General features: G+C 35.1%; 1 protein-coding gene across 1 annotated transcript in view; it reads left to right on the forward strand.

Moving 5' to 3' along the window:
* Window positions 1-13,295, forward strand: part of WASF1 (WASP family member 1) — a 79,038-nt gene extending 65,743 nt beyond the window's left edge. Inside the window, exons 4-9 of the mRNA XM_032651506.1 lie at window positions 4,766-4,919; window positions 6,258-6,375; window positions 7,852-8,024; window positions 9,651-9,830; window positions 10,945-11,573; window positions 12,436-13,295. Coding sequence (XP_032507397.1) covers window positions 4,766-4,919; window positions 6,258-6,375; window positions 7,852-8,024; window positions 9,651-9,830; window positions 10,945-11,573; window positions 12,436-12,593 — 1,412 coding nt within the window. The 3' untranslated portion in view covers window positions 12,594-13,295. The remainder of the gene's footprint in view (window positions 1-4,765; window positions 4,920-6,257; window positions 6,376-7,851; window positions 8,025-9,650; window positions 9,831-10,944; window positions 11,574-12,435) is intronic.
* The last annotated feature ends 10,529 nt before the right edge of the window (window positions 13,296-23,824 follow it).

Raw genomic sequence — 23,824 nt, forward strand, 5'->3', positions numbered from 1 at the left:
TATGTATAAATGCCATTAGCATGAGTCTCCTGGGTTTTCTACTCTTTTTTTCCGTTTTTCTTTTTTTTTTTTTTTTGCGGTACGTGGGTCTCTCACTGTTGTGGCCTCTCCCGTTGTGGAGCACAGGCTCCAGATGCACAGGCTCAGCAGCCACGGCTCACGGGCCCAGCTGCTCCGCGGCATGTGGGATCTTCCCGGACCGGGGCACAAACCCGCGTCCCCTGCATCGGCAGGCGGACTCTCATCCACTGCGCCACCAGGGAAGCTTTTTTTCCCCTTTCTTACCTCTTCTTTTTGTATATTAAATAGCTCTTCATTTTCTGACATAAAATTTTTTTGGCCAGACTCTTACTCCAATTTCTTTGTCTTTTTTTTCTTATAATTTGTTTGTATACATTTGTCTTAGAAATAATTTGAAAATTACCTCAAATTCTTAGGTTTGATTGTTTAAGAATGCAATTCCTTTTAATATGCTTTTGTGTGTGCATACTGCTAAACTGCTAGAATCTGATCTCTTTCTTTAAATGTTACTTCCCAATTTAAATCAACATTTCCAAAAGAAAAAAAAAGTTCCCAAATTGCCAGTATATAGGACAAAAGTGTTCTATGCTGAGATATTAAGCTAGGGATATTAGGTTAAAAAAAAAATAATGTTAGAAAGTTTAGTGGTAAAACATTTCATGCCTTGATAGAATACATTGAGTGGTGGTGTTTCTCAAATGCCTCTTTCTGTGTTGTTTATTTTTTAAGAAAGAAAACTGAAACTACTAAGAACATAATTTTCACTTATCTACCCTAGAGTATTATTTAATGTGAATCTCTTATAATCCTCTGTTCAAAATATTTTTTGTGGAATAACATTTTTATTATAAATGTAAGTTATATAATAGATCTAAACTTGAAGAGTAAAAATATTAAAAGAGGGCTTCCCTGGTGGCGCAGTGGTTGAGAGTCCGCCTGCCGATGCAGGGGACGTGGGTTCGTGCCCTGGTCTGGGAAGATCCCACATGCCGCGGAGCGGCTGGGCCCATGAGCCATGGCTGCTGAGCCTGCACGTCTGGAGCCTGTGCTTCGCAACGGGAGAGGCCACAACAGTGAGAGGCCCGTGTACCGAAAAAAAAAAAAAAATTAAAGGATATCACTGGAAAAAGCAAAAGGTAGAATATAATGATGGCTGTTTTAGTGATTGAACCAACTTCTGACATAATTTAATGCCTGAATAAGGAGAGGCGAGTACTTAACTATGCTAAGTTTCCTCTACATGCAAAGATATAAACTCATAGGTCTGGATATGAGAAAAAACCAAGACAGTACTTTAAAAAAAAAACAGCTTTACTGAAATATATTTCATACACCCTACAATTAACTCGTCTAAAGTTAAAGTGTATGATTCAGTGGTTTTTAGTATTCTCACAGAGTTATGCAACTATCACCACAGTCAGTTTTAGAACATTTTCCTCACCCCAAAAAGAAACCCTATATCCAACAGTAGTTACTTCCCATCTCCCCTTCTCCGTAGCCTCCAGCAATCACTAATCTACTTTCTGTCTCTATGGATTTGCCTATTCTGGACATTTCGTATAAATGGAATCATGCAATATATGGTCTTTTGTGACTGGCTTCTTTCTAAGCCTAATGTTTTCAATATTGGTTCATTTTGTAGAATGTATTGGCATTTGCCTGATGACTAATGATGTTGAGCATCTTCTCATGGCTTATAAGCCACTTAGAATGAAGTCTCCAAGCAGGAAAGTGGTGGAGCTAGGACTTAAAACCAGGATTTACACCCAGGTTACTCTGAGTGAAGTGGACCAAGTGCGCGATTTTGAGACTGTGTACAAAACAGGGAGCAGATTGTTGGCATGTGGATGACATGAAATGAGGTAAAGTCAGTGTAGTCATGCCAGATCTTTCTTTTGTCCAAGAAGCCTGGTATCTAGATTTTTATCTCTTACCTCTTGTTTTGAAATGTTGACAACTGCAACTAGTTCAGTTAAAAGCAACTAAGACAAAAATTATTCTATTTTTGTGCAAAGGGCTGGATCTATAACCTGACTTCACATTGTACCAAAAATCTAACAGAAATAGATAGTTAAAATGTGTTTCTTCCTTTAATAAAACTACAGTCAAATGTAATTCACAGTGATGTATAAATGTAAAAAAGAAAATTAATAAAAAGAATAATAAAACTTAAAAAAACAAAAGAAAAAAACAAAACAGGGTTTAAATGACTTACTGGCCATTTGTGTATCTTCTTTGGAGAAATATCTGTTCAGCTCCTTTTCCCATTTTTAATTCGGGTTATTTTTCTTTTGATTGTTGAGTTACGCAAATTCTATATATATTCTGGATCCAAGTCCCAAATCTTATGATTTGAAAAGATTTTCTCTCATTCTGTGGGTTGTTTTTTACTGGTGGTATCCCTTGAAACATGTTTGTGTATATTATAATGTATACAATGTATATTGTTATATGCCATGAAATTCTTGAGATAAAAATCATTGCTAATATTAAAAAAAAATTTATGGCCATACTTTCAAATATGTCATTTATATCCAAAATTTCTTTTTTAAATAATTTAAACATGTAAGTTACAAGTACATTTCATCTAAAAATATAGAAATATACAGGCAGTTCTTTTATGTAACAAATAAAAATTAATATTTAGTTTGAAAATACTGTTAAATTTTAACAGATATTTTAGCATTCCCATTAAAATTGAAAATGAAAATACAGATACTAGTAAATAACTTAAGATGTGTTTAAGTGTTTTAAAAAATTCTTAATGTGCCAACAACTATCAGAATTATTCAGTTTCCTTTAAAATTATATGGAGCATTGGGAAAGAATTCAGAATCTAAAAGTTGAACTACTTAATTTGAAATTGTCATGGGGATGTTGAATAGAGGAATTTTCAAAGTTATTTAACCTAGAATTTTTAACTCAGTTAAAGTTCACATAAAATAACATTATGAGCAGAATAATAAATTACAGAATGTAATATCAATATTTTGGGGGTTTTAATTACCATTAAATACTAAGTAACAGTAATTTAGAAAGGGTAAAAAACTGAGTCTTTAAACAAAGATCTGTACCATTATCTTTAATTCAGTTATGTTTACAAACATATTGTGCTGACTTACTGTGTTATATAACACTAAGTAATATCAGATGTCATTGTTGGCAACTGGAAGGGGCTTTGTCACATTGGTCTGTTAACAAATGAGAGAAATGATAAATGAGAGGAGCTGAAGATAGAAAAATGCTTATTACTTTACATGTTCTTTATATCCTTTACTAAGACAGTTTTGGGAAATCAAACACTAGGTTTCATACTTACAGTTAATAAGTGGGGTAGGAGGGTGGCAAAAATTGATCCATTTTGATTGCAGAAAACGGAGGCCACTTCTGATAGGAGCCAGAGGAACAGCATGTGGTACTGTGGCAGAGAGATTAGCCTCAAAGGCAGACAGATCTGCGTTTTCTGTTCTGGCTCTACTGCTTATTAACCATTTTACCTTGGGCCAGTTATATAATATTTTCTATTTTCTTATGTTTAAAAATGGAATAATAATTCCTATCCCATTAAATTGTTATAAAGCTTAAGTAAAAATTAGTGAAAGCATCTAACACTATAGTTTATACTCATTAAGTATCTCTCATACTACTCTTTAGTGATAGTGGGAAAAAACTTTTTTCCTTCTCTGAATTTTATTTTGGTGTTTTTAAGTCAGATAGAAGTGGAATTGCTGGGAATGCAGTCATGTTGTGGCTATTGCATAGCCAGCCTCATTGCTCCACTTATTTCATAGACCCAAACATTCATGTTGAGTGAATTTTATTTGTAAGGATGAAAGAGATACTATTTTAGGGAGAAAAATAATTTAAGAATTGTTATGATTATTTAGTACTGACCTTTCTATGGTATAAGGCAAATATTTGTACTAAAACCCATATTAGATACATTTAAAAATCACCTAATTTTTTAATATCAAGAAATCACTCTAAGAGTTAAAAATCTGGTATTTTGGTAAATTTTTTATTTTAACATGCTGCACAGTCCAAAAGAAACTGAGCAAATGAAGTTATTTTAAATCCTCATATGTATGATGGGGCTGTGTTAACTTACTGGAGAAACTAATGTACAAGATAGCCTCAGTCTTCAAGACTTGTAGTTAATTGAAGACCCTTATAGAACAAGATAAAAGATAAGTGAAATAGACAACAGTACAGATTGCCCAGTACTTGAAAACTTAATTTTCTTTACAATAAGTTTGTTTTAACTTTATAGTCCATGTATCATACTTATAGCATACTTAAAGCATAGAGGGCAATAGTGGATTTAGCCCAGAATGCCACTGATAACTAAGTAATTCCTTCAGTGTTATTGGTATAAGCTAAATAAAAGTAATAAAGGGAGATGGAAAAAAGATTATAGAAAAAAAGAGGAAAATGTAGGTTGGTGGGGACCGGGGACTGCAAGGAGAGAAAAGGAAAAGGGGCACTTGATGGGAAATGTAGCATATGCTTCAAGTGTCATTAGAGCCTTAGAAATCAGAGGTTGCATTAAAACCCATCTAATTGGAAAAATAAAGCACAAAATGATGTGGCATATAGTGATAGAACATTTAAAATATGGTTCCTGATTCATAAGCCACTAACAGTCATGACCTTCTGACTTTTAAACAAATACGGTATATGAATTTGTCCTTATGTTAAATCATCTTAGTAAAATAAAACAATACATTTTGGATTTTTGTTTTAGTGTCTTTGCAAGATATAACCATGAGAAAAGCTTTCCGAAGTTCTACAGTTCAAGATCAGCAGCTTTTCGACCGCAGGACTTTGCCTGTTCCATTACAGGAGACGTACGATGTTTGTGAACAGCCTCCACCTCTCAATATACTCACTCCTTACAGGTCAGTACAGCCTCTACCTCTCAGTATACTCACTCCTTACAGGTCAGTACGCTAATAAGTAAGAAGGCCGGTTATTTATTTCAGACTTCAAGTTCAGATATGTAGCAGTCTACCTTTAAATGCTAAATCCCCAAACATTTTTTATTTCACTGGTCTCCTGAGCAATGCAGAGAACCCTCCTTATCCACCACCTTTAGAAAACCTTTGCTTTATTCACTAGGTGAGTTCCCAAGGTTTGGGTATACAAAAAACAAGACTTACTCAAAGGAGTTGTTTTGACAAGTGTTTTTAAGAAAAGCCAATGGCAAACATGAATATGAAGAGACAAGGAGTTGTTATTGTCTTTTTAATTTAATTTCTAATTAGATGGAAAAGAAAAAATAAAAGAGTTAAAAATCCCACCACATTAATAAAATATTGTTTTTTTCTGGTTCTTGTCTACTCTTGATCTTTGCATTAAATATCTGTGTATTGGGGCTTCCCTGGTGGCGCAGTTGTTGAGAGTCCGCCTGCCAATGCAGGGGACAAGGGTTCGTGCCCCGGTTCGGGAAGATCCCACATGCCGCAGAGCGGCTGCGCCCGTGAGCCATGGCCGCTGAGCCTGCGCGTCTGGAGCCTGTTGCTCCGCAACGGGAGAGGCCACAACAGCGGGAGGCCCGCGTACCGCAAAAAAAAAAAAAAAAAAAAAAAATCTGTGTATTGAATATGTAGTATCTGTTTTTAAATTTTTTTTACCATTTAAAAAACTCTGGACTTATTCAGCCTTTCTTTGGAGTCTTTCACATGAATTGTTAAATGGGTGATTTAAGAGGCACAACACGTGTCCTGAATAAAATGGTATTTGGATAGTTATTTGAAACTATTTGTCAGTATGCAACGCATTGATATAACTATTACTATTAGAATGACTATTTGGTGATATTTTTTGGATTTGGTAAGATGATAAGTAAATTAGAGTATTGGCAGAAACCCTGTATAGTTTCTCTGTTCTGTTTCCTTTCAGGCTTTTCTCTTTGGCAAAATCATTTGTAATTACTGGAATTTCCCACAGGACTTATAGAAAATTTGGCATTCAGCAGAAGTTAGGGATGAAAATTGTCCAGTTGTACCTTTAAATTATTAATACCAACTCTGAAAAACTTCTGGTTTTCCAGAAGTTTCCTGTCTGATTTGTGAGAAATGTTCTATTGGTGCATATTCTCATTTATTTTGCCAATATTTTTACACATGCTATATTTTGTTAATGTAAGAGGAAACAATTTTAGTAAAATTACTTCTATTCCTATTGCCTCTCTAAGTCTTACTAATGTATATTTTAATTGATATTTTATACTTCAGAGATGATGGTAAAGAAGGTTTGAAGTTTTATACCAATCCTTCATATTTCTTTGATCTATGGAAAGAAAAAATGTTACAAGATACGGAGGATAAGAGGAAGGAAAAGAGGAAGCAGAAGGTATTTCAAAAAATTGAAGTTAGTTTTCATGTATTTGTGATTTGTTGCATATGTGGGACTTTATTAATTCTGTACTTTAACAGTCTTATTTTATTTGGTCCATATGGTCAAATACTGAAGTCTTTATAACCACACAGAAAGATCACAGTCTAATGGGGAGCAAATGAACAATTAAGTTATTATAATATGGTGTGATAAATGCCCACCTAACAGAGAGGTATGCATGGAGGGTTTGAGTAGCACAAAATAGCACCTGCTTTAGGGAGGACAGGGCTGATAAACACTTCAACAAAGCTTATAATGAATCTTGACGAACAAATAAGAATTAAGTGGTCCAGGGAAGAGAAAGGCATTCTGCTAAAGCAGAGCAAAGGAATATTGTACAGCTATTGGTAAAGTAGATTAAGTTAATATTTTTTTACCACAGAGCATATCCTAAATGGAAAGCTTATAACAGTCTCACTAAATTCCTGTTACCTGTCTGCTGTATTATCATTTTCTACTTTCTAATAAAATTCACTTGGATCTGTTTTATTCCATGTTAATGATAACTAGAAATATAGAAGGAGGAAGCAAAGTTGGATTTAGGCAGAATTATGAAGGTGGCAAAGTTTGTCTTTATCATCCCTCTGTTTCTTCTATAGCTATCTCTGCTTTCCCTGCTCTTCCCCAAAATGCCTACATGTTATTATTTTCTGCACTAGACAGTGTACCAGTGTTCTAGCCAGAGTTTGCAGACTGGTGACTGGTAGCCCAGACTATGCTTGCAAGCAGTTTTGTTTGACAAACACAGTGGTTTTTAAATTTTTGAACTGGAATGCCTTAGATGGACATACCCGTCTAGTTCAGTGCAGGCCTCATCTTATATCTGACTCTTTTTATTCACGTATGTTACCTGCTTGGCCCCTTTGGTTTCTTTCTATACTTTTTCTCCCACAGTTGGAATCACTTTTTGTTTTATTTTTCAAATACCCTATTTTCTGTTGAGTGACAGTTATTATGGTTTAATTGGGTAATTGGATTTTTTTCTAATGTATTGGCTAGCTAATTAGTCGTTTCTCAGATAATATAACCTTAGTAAATTTTCAGGTTTTGGCTAGAGGTAGGCAGTGCCATTAATTGTAGAAATTTCACTCATTATAGCAAAAACTAATAATGTGGGAGCAGAGTTGATGAATCTTTTTTCATCTGAAAGGACTTTCTGACCTCAAGTTTTATTATGTAGACATACTATTTTTATCTGATACATCAATTTCATTTAAAGGTTAAAAAAGCATTCGAAAGTGGGATTACAAACAAACTAGCTAAGATTTAACTCTGAATGCACAAATGAACTGTATCTGTGTTACTTTTACTATATTATGATGACATTGTCTTTTTCAATACTGATGTTAGAATTCTATTTTCATTGTTATAACCTCTTTTTAAAAACGTAGTACTTCAGCATTTGGCTTTGTTTCAATACATCTGTTATAGCAGAAAAATCTAGATCGTCCTCATGAACCAGAAAAAGTGCCAAGAGCACCTCATGACAGGCGGAGAGAATGGCAGAAGCTGGCCCAAGGTCCAGAGCTGGCTGAAGATGATGCTAATCTCTTACATAAGCATATTGAAGTTGCTAATGGCCCAGCCTCTCATTTTGAAACAAGGTTTATTTTCTTTTGTTTGTTTTTTTAAACAAAATTAATGGTAAAACACTGGCTTTATTTCTAATATCTATATGTCTAAGTCTTAGGTCCTGAACTGTTGAATTGACAGACCCTGTTCTATAAGTATTGAGTTGATTTTGAAACCCTGACCATTGTGAGCCTATTGAAGTCTGATCTTGGGCAGATCATTTTTGTATCTGGACTTCAGTTTTCTCATCTATAGAAAGAAGTGGTTGGAATAGATGATCTTTGATGTTTTAACTTTCATATGAGGTCTCAGCTCACTCTCAGTAGTTCAGGCAGAGTCTGTTAGAATTTCATAATAGAGTAATGGGGTCTGGATTTTTTTTTTGAAGTATTATTGATTCACTGCATATAAAATAGGAGTTGGAAGTGGGTTATATTTTGTTCCTTTTTCTTTCCCCTGACTTCCTTTCTATGCCACATCTTCCACCTCAGATATATCAGGACTTTCAAAACAAAATTACTCATCCCCTTTTGCAGAAATATGCAATAGGTCCTTTTCCTTTCTCAGTGGGCAGGGACCCTATCTAACTAATATGCAACCCTAACAAACATTATACTAGCATCTCTCTGTGAAGAGATTTGTGTACAGTTGATTATAGTTATTATTATATGTTTTATAGTTATTGATTTTTGAATGGAAAACAACTTAAGACTTTCTTTCGAATAATACATGTAAATTATTGGGTCATAAGTGTAAATTATTTTGGCCTATTTTAGGGGTAATATACATATAAGGTACTATCTATATGTAGTACTGAAAGAAAGAGACTGAAAGGATTGATTTTTTTAAAAATTAATAATCTGTAGACAGACATTTATTTCTAATCACTGTTAAGTGATTGAGGTATTGAGCTGACCCAGTTGTGTAAATATAATAATTTCTAACTTGCTTTGTACACATCTTTTAAATCCAGCTTTGTCTCCAGCATGCACTACAGTCAGTAAATATTTATGTCTTCACATGCTCAAGGTATCTAAAATTTTGCTTAAATCTGACTTAAGTCACATGTTATTATGTTACTCAGCTATTTTCTGAGTACCCTAGCACCTTTGAAAACAGCAAAAAGACAAAAACAATGTAGTTAGCCATGTCTGTGCTACTAGTATCACAGACCTATCTCCCTTGGGCACCAGATACTTGGAAGTCATTTAGGTTTAAAAGAACAGCAGGATATTCTGGTGGTAGAAAATTCCAGTTTTCATATTCTAGCTTGTTGTCATTGGCATCTTACTGTAAAGAAAAAAATTAAATAGAGGCAGATAGCTTTGAACACAATTGGCTGAAAGTTATTTTCTTTTCTTGTTTATCAGATTATGAAAGTAATACTTTTCACCCTTGTGAATTGAATTAGTATTATATTATAAAATAATAAAATAACTGAAGGTCATCATAATAACCTGAATCAGCAAGGAAAGGTTGCGTTGTGAGCAGCATTCTGTGTTTTAAAAGCAGGATGAATGTAATAAATTTCTGAAAGAAGTTTCTTAAAGTAGTTAAAATATTGGCATTCAAAGGATAAACCTTCAATATCTCATGTAGAACATTTTACTTCACCAATAATTCAAGAAAAATACACTGATACTGTATGTATTTTTTAGACCGCAGACATATGTGGATCATATGGATGGATCTTACTCGCTTTCTGCCTTGCCATTTAGTCAGATGAGTGAGCTTCTGACGAGAGCTGAGGAAAGGGTCTTAGTCAGACCACATGAACCACCTCCACCTCCACCAGTGCATGGAGCAGGAGATGCAAAACCCATACCCACCTGTATCAGGTATGTCAGAACAAGCACAAGATGTTTCATCTCAGATGTTGGTAACCTTTTTCTTTAAAGGCCCATATAATAAATGTTTTTGGCTTTAGGACATATGGCTTCTGTCACAACTACTCAACTCTGCCATTGTTGAATGAAAGCAGCCATGGACTATACATAAACAAATGAATATGTTTGTGTTTCAACAAAACTTTATTTACAAGAACAGGGATCGGGTCAGATTTGGCCCGTAATTTGCCAGCCTCTCATAAGAGCTGACACATTCTCTTGGGAAATTGTAGCTAATGATAACTTAAAGATTAAAGTGTGTTTCATTTTATTATAGCTTTGTTATCAAGCACATGATCTGCAATGTATTAATAAAAATTAAGAATTTTTGGTATGTGGTTAGGGACAAAGAAATGGGAACCAAAGACTTGATTATAAATGTTAATTTAATATTAGGGGAAATACTCTAGAATTTGAGAAAGAATAGGCAATTGCTCATAATAGTCTTTTAGTAAAGCTTTTTGAAGTTTCATTTTGTCCACTGTTATCCACATTATAATTTTTTTTCATAGAGAAATAGAGATCAGCTTTACAATTTCCAGTTAAAAAGATCAATCTTATGTTACTGACTCATTTGATGTTCCATCCTCAGCAAGGAAGAGGGCCATAAATTTCCTTTTGTGGTTTGTAATTAGTTGTCATTGATTTAACTGAAATGACATATAATGAGTCTTAATAGCTTCAATACAAATACAGTATTGTTTTGGCCACAGGTATAGCAATACAAATGTTGTAATATGATAAATGTTGAGTCATTATGAAGACTCATATCACAGTGTAAAACTGAGCATTTTATCAAAGGAAGGATAAAATGCTCGAGTGGATATGAAAGTTGCATGAGAGGATGAGATCATTTAGAATATTATAAATCAAAGCACCATGTATTGATTTTCTTGTTAGTGTACTTTTAGTTCTCATTTCATTCTAAATATTGCTGAAGAATTTTTAATTTTTATAGGAACATGTTAATGCCTCTACCTTGATAGAATTACTGGTAGCCATTTATGTTTTGTGTGGTTAGTTTTTTCTCTTTAAGTAACTTGCTGGGATCTCTTTATCATTTCAGTTCTGCTACAGGTTTGATAGAAAATCGTCCTCAGTCACCAGCTACAGGCAGGACACCTGTGTTTGTGAGCGCCACCCCACCACCTCCTCCACCACCTCTTCCATCTGCCTTGTCAACTTCTTCATTAAGAGCTTCAATGACTTCGACTCCCCCCCCACCAGTACCTCCCCCACCTCCACCTCCAACCACTGCTTTGCAAGCTCCAGCAGTACCACCGCCTCCAGCTCCTCTTCAGATTGCCCCTGGAGTTCTTCACCCAGCTCCTCCTCCAATTGCACCTCCTCTAGTACAGCCCTCTCCACCGGTAGCTAGAGCTGCCCCAGTATGTGAGACTGTACCAGTTCACCCACTCCCACAAGGAGAAGTCCAGGGGCTGCCTCCGCCCCCACCACCGCCTCCTCTGCCTCCACCTGGCATTCGACCATCATCACCTATCTCAGTTGCAGCTCTTGCTCATCCTCCCTCTGGGCTACATCCAACTCCATCTACTGCCCCAGGTCCCCATGTTCCATTAATGCCTCCATCTCCTCCATCACAAATTATACCTGCTTCTGAGCCAAAGCGTCATCCATCAACCCTACCTGTAATCAGTGATGCCAGAAGTGTACTTCTGGAAGCAATACGAAAAGGTAATTTTCTCAAGAGCCGTTAAAAACATTGCAATGGTAGCATTAGAACCTTTCTAAATATTGGAGACAATAATGTTTTCTTCATTTATAAAAGTTTAGATGCTCATGTTTTTGTACAAGTGGTCTTTAGAAAGTAAAGCTATGTTCAATTTATATTTTAAGTCTTTTTCAAGAAAATATGTCACATTAATCATTTTATTTTCATACTTAGTAGGTATTCTTGAAATGTTTATTGAATGAATGAGAAATTAAAAGTATCAGACTTAAATGTTATAGAAAATTTAGTTAAAACCCTTTGTAAATATTATATTCAATATATATAACTCCTTTTAAAATGGTATTTTCTTCAGTGTTAAGGCTGTCCATTTGATATGTAAGTGACACTTGCTTTACCAATACCTTTAAAGGATTAAGGTTCCTACCTTAGTAACAAAGGAACAACCTGTCACATTCATTTATTTATTCAGCCAACGTTTCCTACTATATGCCAGGCAGTAACACTATAGAATGAATAATAGTGCCTTTCCCTCAAGTACTGGGGAGAACAAAGCCACAGAAAATATGCTCAACAATGTTTAATTTATTTGACCGTAGAGGTAACAAACAAAAGAAATGTATCACCTGGTTAACTTTAGGAGGTGGTGAGTAGGGAAGCACAATAGACCATAATGGCTGAATAAACTATAGGCATCCACTGGGGTATGTGGTAAGTTTCATCAAATCTTCAAATTCTTTTTAATAGATCTTGCTTTTTATTTTCCTGTTAGTATTTCTCATGTGTATTTGAATTTATTCAATTAATAATATCTAATAATATCTAGTATTTTGGTTTACAATGAATGGTTTGGATTTACTATATCAGGTATTCAGCTACGAAAAGTCGAAGAGCAGCGTGAACAGGAAGCTAAACACGAACGCATTGAAAATGATGTTGCCACCATCCTGTCCCGCCGTATTGCTGTGGAATACAGTGATTCAGAAGATGATTCAGAATTTGATGAAGTAGATTGGTTGGAGTAAGAAAAAATGCATTGATAAATATTACAAAACCGAATGCAAATGTCCTTTGTGGTGCTTGTTCTTTGAAAATGTTTGGTCATTCCAGTGTTTTGCTTTCTTTTCCTTAAGGTAAATAACCCTTTTCCTCCATAATTTTTGATTTCTAAGAAAAATATTAGCATACATTTCAAACTAAATGTTTTACAGTGGCTTATCTTTTTTTATTTTTCCCTGAAAAGGCATCATTTGGTCAAATAAACCACTAAGTATTAAGCATGGACAGCTGTTATTAGAGTAGCTGATTCAGTTTTTTGATATATCTTAATTGTGCACTTTGTGAATTTTAATTTAAAGAGAGCAACTGAGATTAAAAATCTTGAGGGCAGCTGTATCTGTTAATGAGCCTTATTCCATTTCCTGACGTTTTAAAAGAAGAAACACTACCTTTATATGAATACACTCAGAAAGTACATTTAGCTTGTAGTATTGAATTCTCTTAAAGGAATGCTTGAATTTTTAATTATTGTTTTATTGTTTTAAAATACTTGCCTTATTTGAATGTTTAGCAGTATCCCCTTCCTACTTATATATTGTGTGGTACAATTTTGCTTGCCTATAAGAGTTTAAAAATTTTCCATGTGAAATACTCTGACATAAACCATGTAACTTACATAACTGTTAAGAATAACAGTCTGATTTAATAAATGGTTCATTTTAAAGGTTCATGGGTGTTACCTCTTTGAATAAAACTTTCTGATAGTTTATCAAATAATATAAAGTAGGCTCTAAATAGTCAATGAAAAATTTAAAAACTACTTAAGCTCTATAATTTCCTCTTAATTGTACAGACTCATATTGTCTAGTGCATAAGGTAGCTTTTATGTCATTTTTTTCCTAAAGTCAAAAGTCAGTATTTTTCAACTCCTTATGCTCTTAAATTAAAATCTCAACTTGCTCTCTAATTTCAGCACATCTTGACTTCAGTTTAACAGCATTCTTGAAATTATGTTTTGCAATGATAAAATTAGTTGTTAATGTTTACACAGTCCAGATTCAGGGATGAACGAGAAGCAGCATCAATATCAGATTATTTAGTATGAAGAAAAGACTAAATGAGGCTTTGGTAGTTTGACTATAAAAGTGACAGTAATCTTCATCCTTGCTTCTATCCCATCAATAGAGGGATCCCTCTATCCCAGCTACTCCCATCAAAAGATGGGCTCTGTTACCACCCGCTTTGAATCTGAGTGTCCTGAGACTTGTTTTAGCCAAAAACATGTGGAAAAAGTAAGCTCAGCCGAGCCTGCTAGAAGTTCAGAAACCTTATGCAGAGAACTATCCCAAGTGAGGCCAACTTAGATGAGCCAATTGCAAGCTCACCTGCTGGCTGACTGTAGACAGATGAGCAAGCGTAGCTAAAATTAGCCCAGCCCAGAAGAACTGTTCAGCTGACCTATAAATTCATGAGTAAAAATAAATGTTTATTGTCTTACACCTAAGTTTTGAGGTGGATTATTTCCCATAGCATTGTGGCAATAGATAGCTGAAACATGAGGTCATGGTAACCTGCTAATTTGAGGGGGTTTTAGGTAGCTAACTAATGATCTGTAATCCTTGTAGAAGAGGAATGATGAACTAAGTCCTCCAATAGTAATACGGTTTGGACATAAAAAACATTTCCCAATAGCTTTAAAAAAAGATTTGCTTTTAGGTAGATTTGCCTAGACCTAGAACAAGAGGTTAGATAAGCCATTTGAGTTTCCTTCCCACCTTACAAAACTGTATATTGTTGAACTTAACTCCAGAAAATATGCCAAAATTTAAAGTTTGTCTTTCCAAGGTGCTTATGATCAAAAGGCAGTAGCTAGTAGATAGTTTTTGTAAAGCTCAATTGTGGCCAGGTAACTAAAAAGGGAATGATACTGGTATTGGTGCAGTTAAGGGAGATACAAAAGGAAATGGTTGAGGATTTCTTTTTGTCTTTTTTTTTAATTTTTATTTTATATTGGAGCATAGTTAATTAACCATGTTGTGTTAGTTTCAGGTGTACAGCAGAGTGATTCAGTTATACACATACATGTATCTATTCTTTTTCAAATTCTTTTCCCATTTAGGTTATTGCAGACTATCGAGCAGCGTTCCCTGTGCTATACAGTAGGTCCTTGCTGGTTATCTATTTTAAATATAGCAGTGTGTACATGTCAGTCCCAAACATAATAATAGAAATGGATCTATTATAAAGCCTGGCAGTGTATATCCTAAATAGTTTATGATAGTTTTTTTTGTTTGTTTTTCAGAACATTCCTAGAAGATAAGAAAGTGCCCACAGGCTGAAGAGGCCATACATGTAGTATTTATTTTAAAATCAAAATAACTTTTCAGTCTAGTGTTCAACTTACCTTGATGAGAGACTTTTGGAGCAAATCATTCAGTAGTTAATTTTAATACCCTAAGAAGAATGAAAGTTACTGGGTAATGACTATTTTCTTTCTTATTGAATTATGTTACTGTTCCACAAGGTCGTGCATAAGCATAGAGTCAGAAAAAATTAATTACATATTGTGAAGAAATAATTGGCTTCACTTGTTATGGTTGAAGTCACCCATTTACCTCCATATTACCAAATCAAACAAACACTCTTTAGTTCTTAATTTATTTGATCTTTATTTTCTGCATATACTCTACCTCCTTGAAACTGTCAGTCCCTCTGATATTCTTTTTTTTTTTTTGTAACACTATTCCTTCCCCTTCCCAATAATGGTGGGACAAAAGAAGGGGAGGAAAATACTTAGCAGCAGTGGAATTTGGGATGAAATTCAGTCCCTATGGAGGGAAAGGAAGTGTGTCTATAACTTTTCCTAAGTAAGGGATATTTGTAAGCTGCAGATTTATAAGGTGTTTTAAGCTATAACTACTACTTTTCATAATTTATAATCTATTTGGGCAGATGAGATGACTTCTGAAGCATTTTCATATTATAAATATGTATTAAAGATAAATAAGAAAAATGTTCATTTCAGTTGTGTTCTGTAAATTATGAGACACTACCCTTTATTTCCACTTTTAAAAAGCCCTACCCTTTTTCTTCAACAACAGTCTCACATCCATATTTTCATGAAGTCTTCTCAGATTACCACAACTACAGTTCATATTCCTTTTCAGTTTCTCTAATGCTTTTATAGGCTTTCTTCAAGTGATACTTAAGCCATTTTGCATCACAGTTATTAACTACTCGAGCTTGCCAAATCGGTAACTCACAAGACAGCAGCGGCCTTGTCTTAAACAGGCAGCTCACAATATCTCTTCTTGTAAACGGGTTCGGAAATATCTTTTTTGTTCTGTCCACTAAGGCTCTTAAAATAATATCTTCCTAGACACTGCTCCTGCTTAAAAAAATTTCCTCTGCTGATCTCAGTAATAGAGTTGACATAAAACTAGTCCTAGCTTCATAAAAACTCTGTGTATGCACGCACATGTGCGTGTGTGTGTGTGTGTGTGTGTGTGTAATTTAAGAAATGGAAAGCATAGAATCACCCCTTCTGGCCAAAAGGTGAAAGTTATTAATATTTCTGAAGTAATTTATTAATGCAGGGAACAAAATTGATCAAATGTTTTAATTTAATGGGAATTCTCATGAATGACTTTCAAAACGTAGCTTTGACTTTGACTTTAGTAAACATACCGCTGCTGGGTTTTTTGTTGGTTTTCACTCTACTACATTTATCTTGACCCCATATTTTTATTTTTCTGAAGACTACCTCCCTAAACTGAAGCAGGCATAAATTATTGAAAGCTCCTAAATAGTCCAATAAATTCCTTTTGGAATTCATGATCTCTATGTTAACTACTTAATAAATAAGTGCAAATAAACCAATGCAGGATATTAATCATGCAATATCAGGATTTAAAGGTGGCTTTGCTGCATTGAACTAATGAAAATGAAATATCAAATTATGGTATTTCTAAATTGTGTCATATAACTGTAGTTAATAGAAATCATCTTACTGAAGCCAAACAGAAGGCATAGAACCCTTGTAATACAAAGAATAAGTCTTTTCCTCCCTTTATTCATTGCTGTACTAAGAACAAATTTATTTATGTTCTCCATGAATGCATCAGTAATCTCTGTTGCTTTTCAAGTCTGACAACCAGGCTCTGAATAAAGAATGAATACCAGCCTTGAATGAACGTTTCAGGCACTTTTATTTTTTTTTTTTACAGACTAGTTATCAATATCTTTTCTCATTATTGTAAGGCCAGCTGCCCTGACTTTTTTTCTTTAGAAAAAAAAATTTTAAAGACAACTGAGCATGTATTGAAGTCATTTTCCTCAGGATATTTATACTCTCTTCTTTTTGCTATAATAGATAAATTTATTTAGTGATAATGATTTTGACTATTTTATAGTCTATATAAATATGTTCCTTGTGTATGTGTCTGTGTAATACTCAAAGACTTCTTGATAAATTTCTTATTTATCCATCCTGCCTTTAGGCTAGCTGTTTCAATACTACTCTCTTGATATAGGACATTGATGTCTCCAGGAGTAATAAAACTACAGCTTTCTGGCCTGGAAGCAATACAAAAGACACAAGAGTCATCAAATCACAATCTGTCTTCTATTGTAACAGCTTCCAATATTACTTAAAAGTATCTATTTCATTCTTACCTATGAAAACCATGAAATGTTATACTTGACTTTAAAGAAAACCTATAGCAACTTTTTATCTAGACCACACCAGATAAAGGAGCACATCTATTATTAATGATTTGTTTTTCTTTTTCTTTTTACATTTATTATATTTCTATTTATTCAGCAAAAATTTTTGATGCCTGCAGTTATTCTGCTGGGTATTGGGGATACAACAGTGAATAGACAGAGTCCTACTTTCTGAGCATACAGATAAATTAACAAAGAACAATGAATGTTATGTTAGGAAAGCTCCTAGCACAGACACCAAACCTAGTCTAGGAAGTCAGGAAAGGCCTCCAAAAGGAAATAATATTTAAAGTTTGAGGTGGCCTAGGCAGGCGAATGTTGAAGTGAGGGTGGACAGTCTCCCAGGCAAAGGAAATAGGAGTGTGCATGTCTGGAAATGCTTGATGCAAAGCATAAAAGGAGTGGAGTAACTAGAAATAAATTAGAAAGGTAAGCAAGAGCAAACCATGAGAAGGTCTTAGGAGCTAAGAAGGTAATAGGTAATATTACCTTGAGAAGGTAATAGGAGCTCCTGTTAAGGAGCTTGCATTATATTCTGTGGGCAGTAAAATTGAGGAAGTGACATCAGAGTAGCATTTTGGAAAGATGATTGGCAGCTGCAAAGTGGTAAATGAGTTAGAAGTACACTTGGAGGTCGAGACCAGTTAGGCAGGTACAGTAGATGACAGATAATAATTGGGGATGATGGTGACAGAGGAGATAGTTAATGAAATAGGTTCAGGAGATATTTAGGATGTGGAATACACTGAACTTGGTAATTGGAGAGGAAGGAGTCAAGGATAATTTCCAGAGTCCTAGCTTACTGATATAAAGACCATTAAGAGGAAGAGCAGGTCTGGGAGGATGAGTAATGCAGTTTGGGACATAAAGCAGGGAAGGGATTACTGACATGATTGGAGGGAGGGATTAATCTTACATTCGTAAAAGGAAACCTTGCCTGCAGGAAGGAGAAAAGGATGAATGTGTAAAAAAGATTTGAAGTTCTGGTGCCAAAAAAGTTGAGAAAGTTTCCTTCTAACGGCATCTGTTTTCTCTTTGAAGTAGATGACAACACTGCTCAGGGTAAATGGGGAGCAGGAGAAGTGACAGCAGTTTTAAGAAAAGTAGAGAAGGTTTGAAGTAGTCATGTGAAAAATGGGAGAGAGCTTTCCAGGGAAATAGGAAATTGTCATGCAATATTGAAATATTGTTGAGATTGGTGACCATGAATTTATAGTGGTTCCAGTCTGCAATATGTAATTTTTTCCCCCAGCAGTCTGAAGGCAATTGTCAAAAAGAGACAGTTGGATTTATCTAGAGTTGGGTTTTGACTGTATTGTGAGATGGAAGAACCATCTCCTTAATATCTTAATCCCATGCTTAAACTTCCATGTTGAAGTTCTTCTCATCTAATTTACCATAATACTAGTTTGATCTCCTTTTCTCATTAAGTATATTTAGTAGGCTCTCCTGGATTGTCAAATCATGCAGATGAATCTTCTGTCTTTAAGACTTTACATTCCACCACCCTTAGGCTCAACACCATCTTGGTTTTCTTTCTACCTTGGTTTATTATGCAGTTTCTCCTTTTTATCCTGTTATATCTGCAGAATCTCTGCTCTATTCCCATTTTAACATGCTCAGCTACCCTTTATTCTGTTATCTTTCAGATCTAGAAATCTTCTTCTGAGGATTTTGTCAAAGATAATTCTGCCATGGAGGTTCTAATTCAAAACAAAGCAGCAACAAGGGGGGAGGCTTTGGGGAATTTGACTTTTTATCTACCCCTTTCATGTCTATATTATCTCTTCCGCCTCATTTGCTTTGTTGGTAAGAATCCATTTTCTTTTGAAGACACTCAGCTCAAAAAATAAGTACAATGTGTGATGTGATTCTATTAATTTTGTTTTTTAGAGCGTATTAAAATGAGTCCATATTTTTAGATTTGATTCCTGGGTTGGTTAATTTTCCACAACTCTTTGGCAATAAATTGTTTTTTTACCTTTAGCCAAACATCTTAGAAATGTGTGGCATAGGGTCTCAGTAAAAGAATCTGAATAATTCAATGTGAACTACTTACCATTGTCAATAAAATAACTCAAAGATAAGGGCATACTAAGCAAGTACTAATCCTTTCATCTTGATATCAAAGACGAGACCATTCATTTTGTTTGGTTTTTTAATCTTTTTTATTGCAAAACATGCATACAGAAAAGTGCATAAAATTTTCAGCTCAGTAATCTTACTGCAGTGTGAATACAAATGTAACCATCATCCAGGTCAAGAAATAGAATATTGTCATTACTTCCGAAAACCTCTCTCATGCCCTTCCTAATTACCACCCCTTCCCTCAAGGGTAGCCACTATCCTAATTTATGGTAATCATTTCCTTGCTTCTATATAGACTTATACCCCCTAAGCATGTGTTTCTGAATGTAATAATTTTGCCTATATTTTGAACTTTACATAAGTTGAATTTTTCAGTGTCTGGCTTCTCTTACTTAAAATTTTATTTGTGAAATTCAACTATATTATTATATGTAAACTGCTTTGTTTATTTTCATTGCTAATAGTGATCCGTGGTATAAATATACCACAATTTATCTACTCTACTGTTGATGGATATTTTAGTTTGCAGTTTGGGGCTTTCAGAAGTAATGCTGGTGTGGACATTTTTGCATATATTTCTTGTTCATGTGCAGGCATTTATGTTAAGTATATATCTAGGAGTGGAATTGCTAAATCACAGGATATGATATCTTCAGCTTTAGTAGTAATGCCAAATGATTTTCCAAAGTTGTACCAATTTATTCTCCTACCAGCAGTCTGAGAATTCCTGTTGCTCTTTATCTTTGCCAGCTTCTGATATTACTGTTTAATTTTAGCTATTCTAGTGGGTTTGTGGCAGTGTCTCATGGTTTAAGTTTTCTTTTCCCTGATTATTAATGTTGAGCATCTTTCCATGTTTTTATTAGATATATCTTCTCCTTATCTGTGGCTTGTCTTCTCACTTTAATGGTGCTCTTTGAAAATAAGTTACTAATTTTAATATAGTTCATTTTATCAATCTTTCTGTGGTTAGTGCTTTTTGTGCCGTATTTAAGGAATATTTCCCTATGCCGAGGTTATATGATTTTCCTATATTGTTTTCTAGAGGCTTTGTTATTTTACCTTTCACAGTTAGATCTGTAATCCATCTGGAATTGATCTTTGTGAGCCATATGAGGTGAGGTTAAGTTTCATTTTGTTTTCATATGGATATGGAATCAACTTAGCACCATTTATTGAAAAGACTGTCCTCTCCCCACTGCTCTACAGGGCCAATTTATTAAAAATACATAAACATAGACAAAAAATAAATATACATATATATTTATATTGATATATGATTTATGATATGACTGTGTAATGATGACAATATAGGTACAAATAAATGAGTCTCTTTATAGACTTTATTCTTTTCTACTAGTCTATTCTTATACCGGTATCACAGTTTTTTCTATTGGTTTTAGCCTTATAGAAGGTGTTGATAGCCAAGAAATCAAACCCTTTCACCTTATTGTTTTTCTTTAAGATAACCTTTACTATTCTTGGCCCTTTGTATTTCTATATAAATTTTAGAATCAGATTGGCTGCTAACATGTTGGCCATTCAGAGGCAGAAGTGGCTTGATTGGCCTTGGTAAGTGGAAGCCCATCACATGGTCTTCATTTCTGCCACCATGGCCACTCTGCTTATGTGCCCTTATGCCACTCTTCCTGGTCTTGGCATAGCAGACCTCCATCTGAGCATTTATATGTTTCTATAACTCTGTGGCTCTAATGAACAGATCTTCAGTCAGCCACTCAGTTGTATCTGATCTTCTACAGCTAGAAATAAGGGCCTTTTTATAAGCTACCAAACTAATATCTCACCCATAGACTTTAACTGCTCATTAACAGCCCTCATTTCTCACCCTCCCTCTGTAGAGCATCATAGTAACTTGGCAGTAATCAGCCAATTCCTCTGTCTTTTTAGACATTGTTCTCCCCATTTCGTTGAGATGCCTGAATCGATACACAGGCAAGGACAATCACCTCCCCAGCATGTTTTCCCAGGTCACCATTGGTGAAATCTTTAACTGGCCACTACCCTGTGCCAGGGACTATCCATGCCCCACGTACTACTCAGAATGACATTCCTCTTTGCCTACCAGGTAATTAATAAGCCAGTCTACAACTCGATCCTACCACTTGTGTTCTTAGATCACATCCATTACCACCTGTGTTAGTTTAGGGTCCTCTGAGATGCATATGCCAAGACAAGATTAGATGTACTAGATATTTACTGAGGGTAATGCCTATGAAGGAGAAAGGAGAGGGAGGCCAGAGAAGGCCTTTGGGTGGTAAAAGGAGAGGAGGGGAAAGGATGATTGGTTGAAAAGTATCTTGAACTGCAGTGCTGTTCTAAGAAAGTTTTGGCCAGGCCTATGGGGACTCCTCACACCAAAGTTGCCTTGTTAGAGGAATGGACCAGTATTACTAACCCTGCTGTGCTAAATCATTGGCTAGGGTTAGTGAAAGGTAAACTTGGCCTTTGCCTGAACGTAACGTAAAGTAGATCCAGAAGGGCTGCAGCTGGGGCCTTACCTTAGTCAAGTATGCTTCCCCCAGCAGGAGATCTGAATGGTGCATTTTTATGGCCACCAGAGATTGCTTTATTGCCTTTGCCAAAATCCAATGAGTGTATGAGTGGAGGTCTATTTCTAGGCTTTCTAGTATTTAACTGTTTTAATTGTGTGTCCTCTACCAGTGCCACACAGCTTTGATTACTGGTACCTTTTGTAAGTCTTGGAGTCAGGTACTGTAAACCCTCCAATTTGTTCCTTTTCAACATTGTTTTATATATTCTAGGTCCTTTATAGTCCCACATGAATTTTAGAATAAGCTTGTCAATTTGTACAAAAACTTTTTTCTGGGAATTTTGACTAGAGTTGCTTTGAATCTATAGCTCAGCTGGGAGAATTGACAACAATATTGAGTCTTCCCATGTCTCAGTGGTGAACATGGTCTGTGTCTCTAATTCTTGGCAGTATTTTGTAATTTTCAGTGTAGAGGTTTTACATTTTTTTCTATCAAATTTATACTGAAAGTAGCTTATATTTTTGACAGTAATTTTTTAATCTTACTTTACAGTAGTTTGCTGTTAATCTATGACAGTACAATTATTTTTTGTATATTTGCTTTGTGTCCTCCAAACTCGCCAAACTCATTTATTAGTTCTGTTTTGTAGAATGCATAGAAATTTCTCTGTAAACAACCATATTATTTGTGAATAGAAACAGTGTACTTCTTTTCTGACATGTATGCCCTTTATTTCTTTTTCTCGTTCTATCACCCTGGCTAGGACTTCCAGTGCAATGTTAAATAGGAGTGGTAAGAGCAGATATCCCTGCTTTGATCCTGTCTTTAGTAGGAAAGCATTAATTAAGTTTGATGTTACCATTAAGTATGATAGCTGCAAGGTTTTTGTAGATGCCTTTTATCAGACTGAGGGAAGTTCTCATCCAGTCCAAATTTGCTGAGAGTTTTTTTTTTTTTTTGCTGTACATGGGCCTCTCACTGTTGTGGCCTCTCCCGTTGCAGAGAACAGGCTCCAGACGCGCAGGCCCAGCGGCCATGGCTCATGGGCCCAGCCGTTCCGCGGCATGTGGGATCTTCCGGGACTGGGGCACGAACCCATGTCCCCTGCATCAGCAGGCAGACTCTCAACCACTGCGCCACCAGGGAAGCCCCTGTTGAGAGTTTTTAATCTTGATTTGGAGTTGAATTTTGTCAGATGCTTTTTCTTTACCTGTTGAACTGATGATTTTTCTTCTTTCTTCTGTTAATTTGATGAATTGCATTGATTGATTTCCGAACATTAAATCAACCTTGCTAGATAAGCCTTTGCTTAATCATGATTTTTTTTTTTAGTATACTGTTAGATTTGATTTGCTAGTGCTTTGTTAAAGATTTTTGTAATCACTGTTCAGGAGGGTTAATAGTTTCTTTTTTTGGAATGTCTTTGTCAGATTTTCACATATTGATATGTGTTTATGCTGGCCTTATGAAAGTGTTTCCTCCTCTGTGTTCTGAAAGAGTTTATGTAAGATTGGTATTTTCTTTTTTTAATGTTTCATAAATTTCACCCATGAAATTATATGTGCTTAGAGTTTTCTTTGTGGGGTGGTTTATTATAAGAGATTTAACTTTTTTAATAGACATTGAGTTATTCAGATTTTCAATTTAGTGTATTGACATAAAGTTGTTCATAATATGTCTTTACTGTCCTCTTAATGTTTTTAGACTATGCGGTGATATTATGAGTTTTTTAGAATTTATCTTCCTTGGAATCTACAAGGGCTTCTTGAATCTGTGGCTTGACATCTATCATCAGTTTTGGAACATTCTCAGTCGTCATTTCTTTAAAATGTTCTTCCTGGCTGTTTTCTTTCTTTTCCTCCTGGAACTCCAATTACCTACATATTAGATTTTCTCAGTGTCTCTTCCTTGACTCTCTCCCTTTATTTATT

This window comes from Phocoena sinus, chromosome 12, assembly GCF_008692025.1.
Source record: "Phocoena sinus isolate mPhoSin1 chromosome 12, mPhoSin1.pri, whole genome shotgun sequence".
In the NCBI taxonomy this organism is placed as follows: domain Eukaryota; kingdom Metazoa; phylum Chordata; class Mammalia; order Artiodactyla; family Phocoenidae; genus Phocoena; species Phocoena sinus.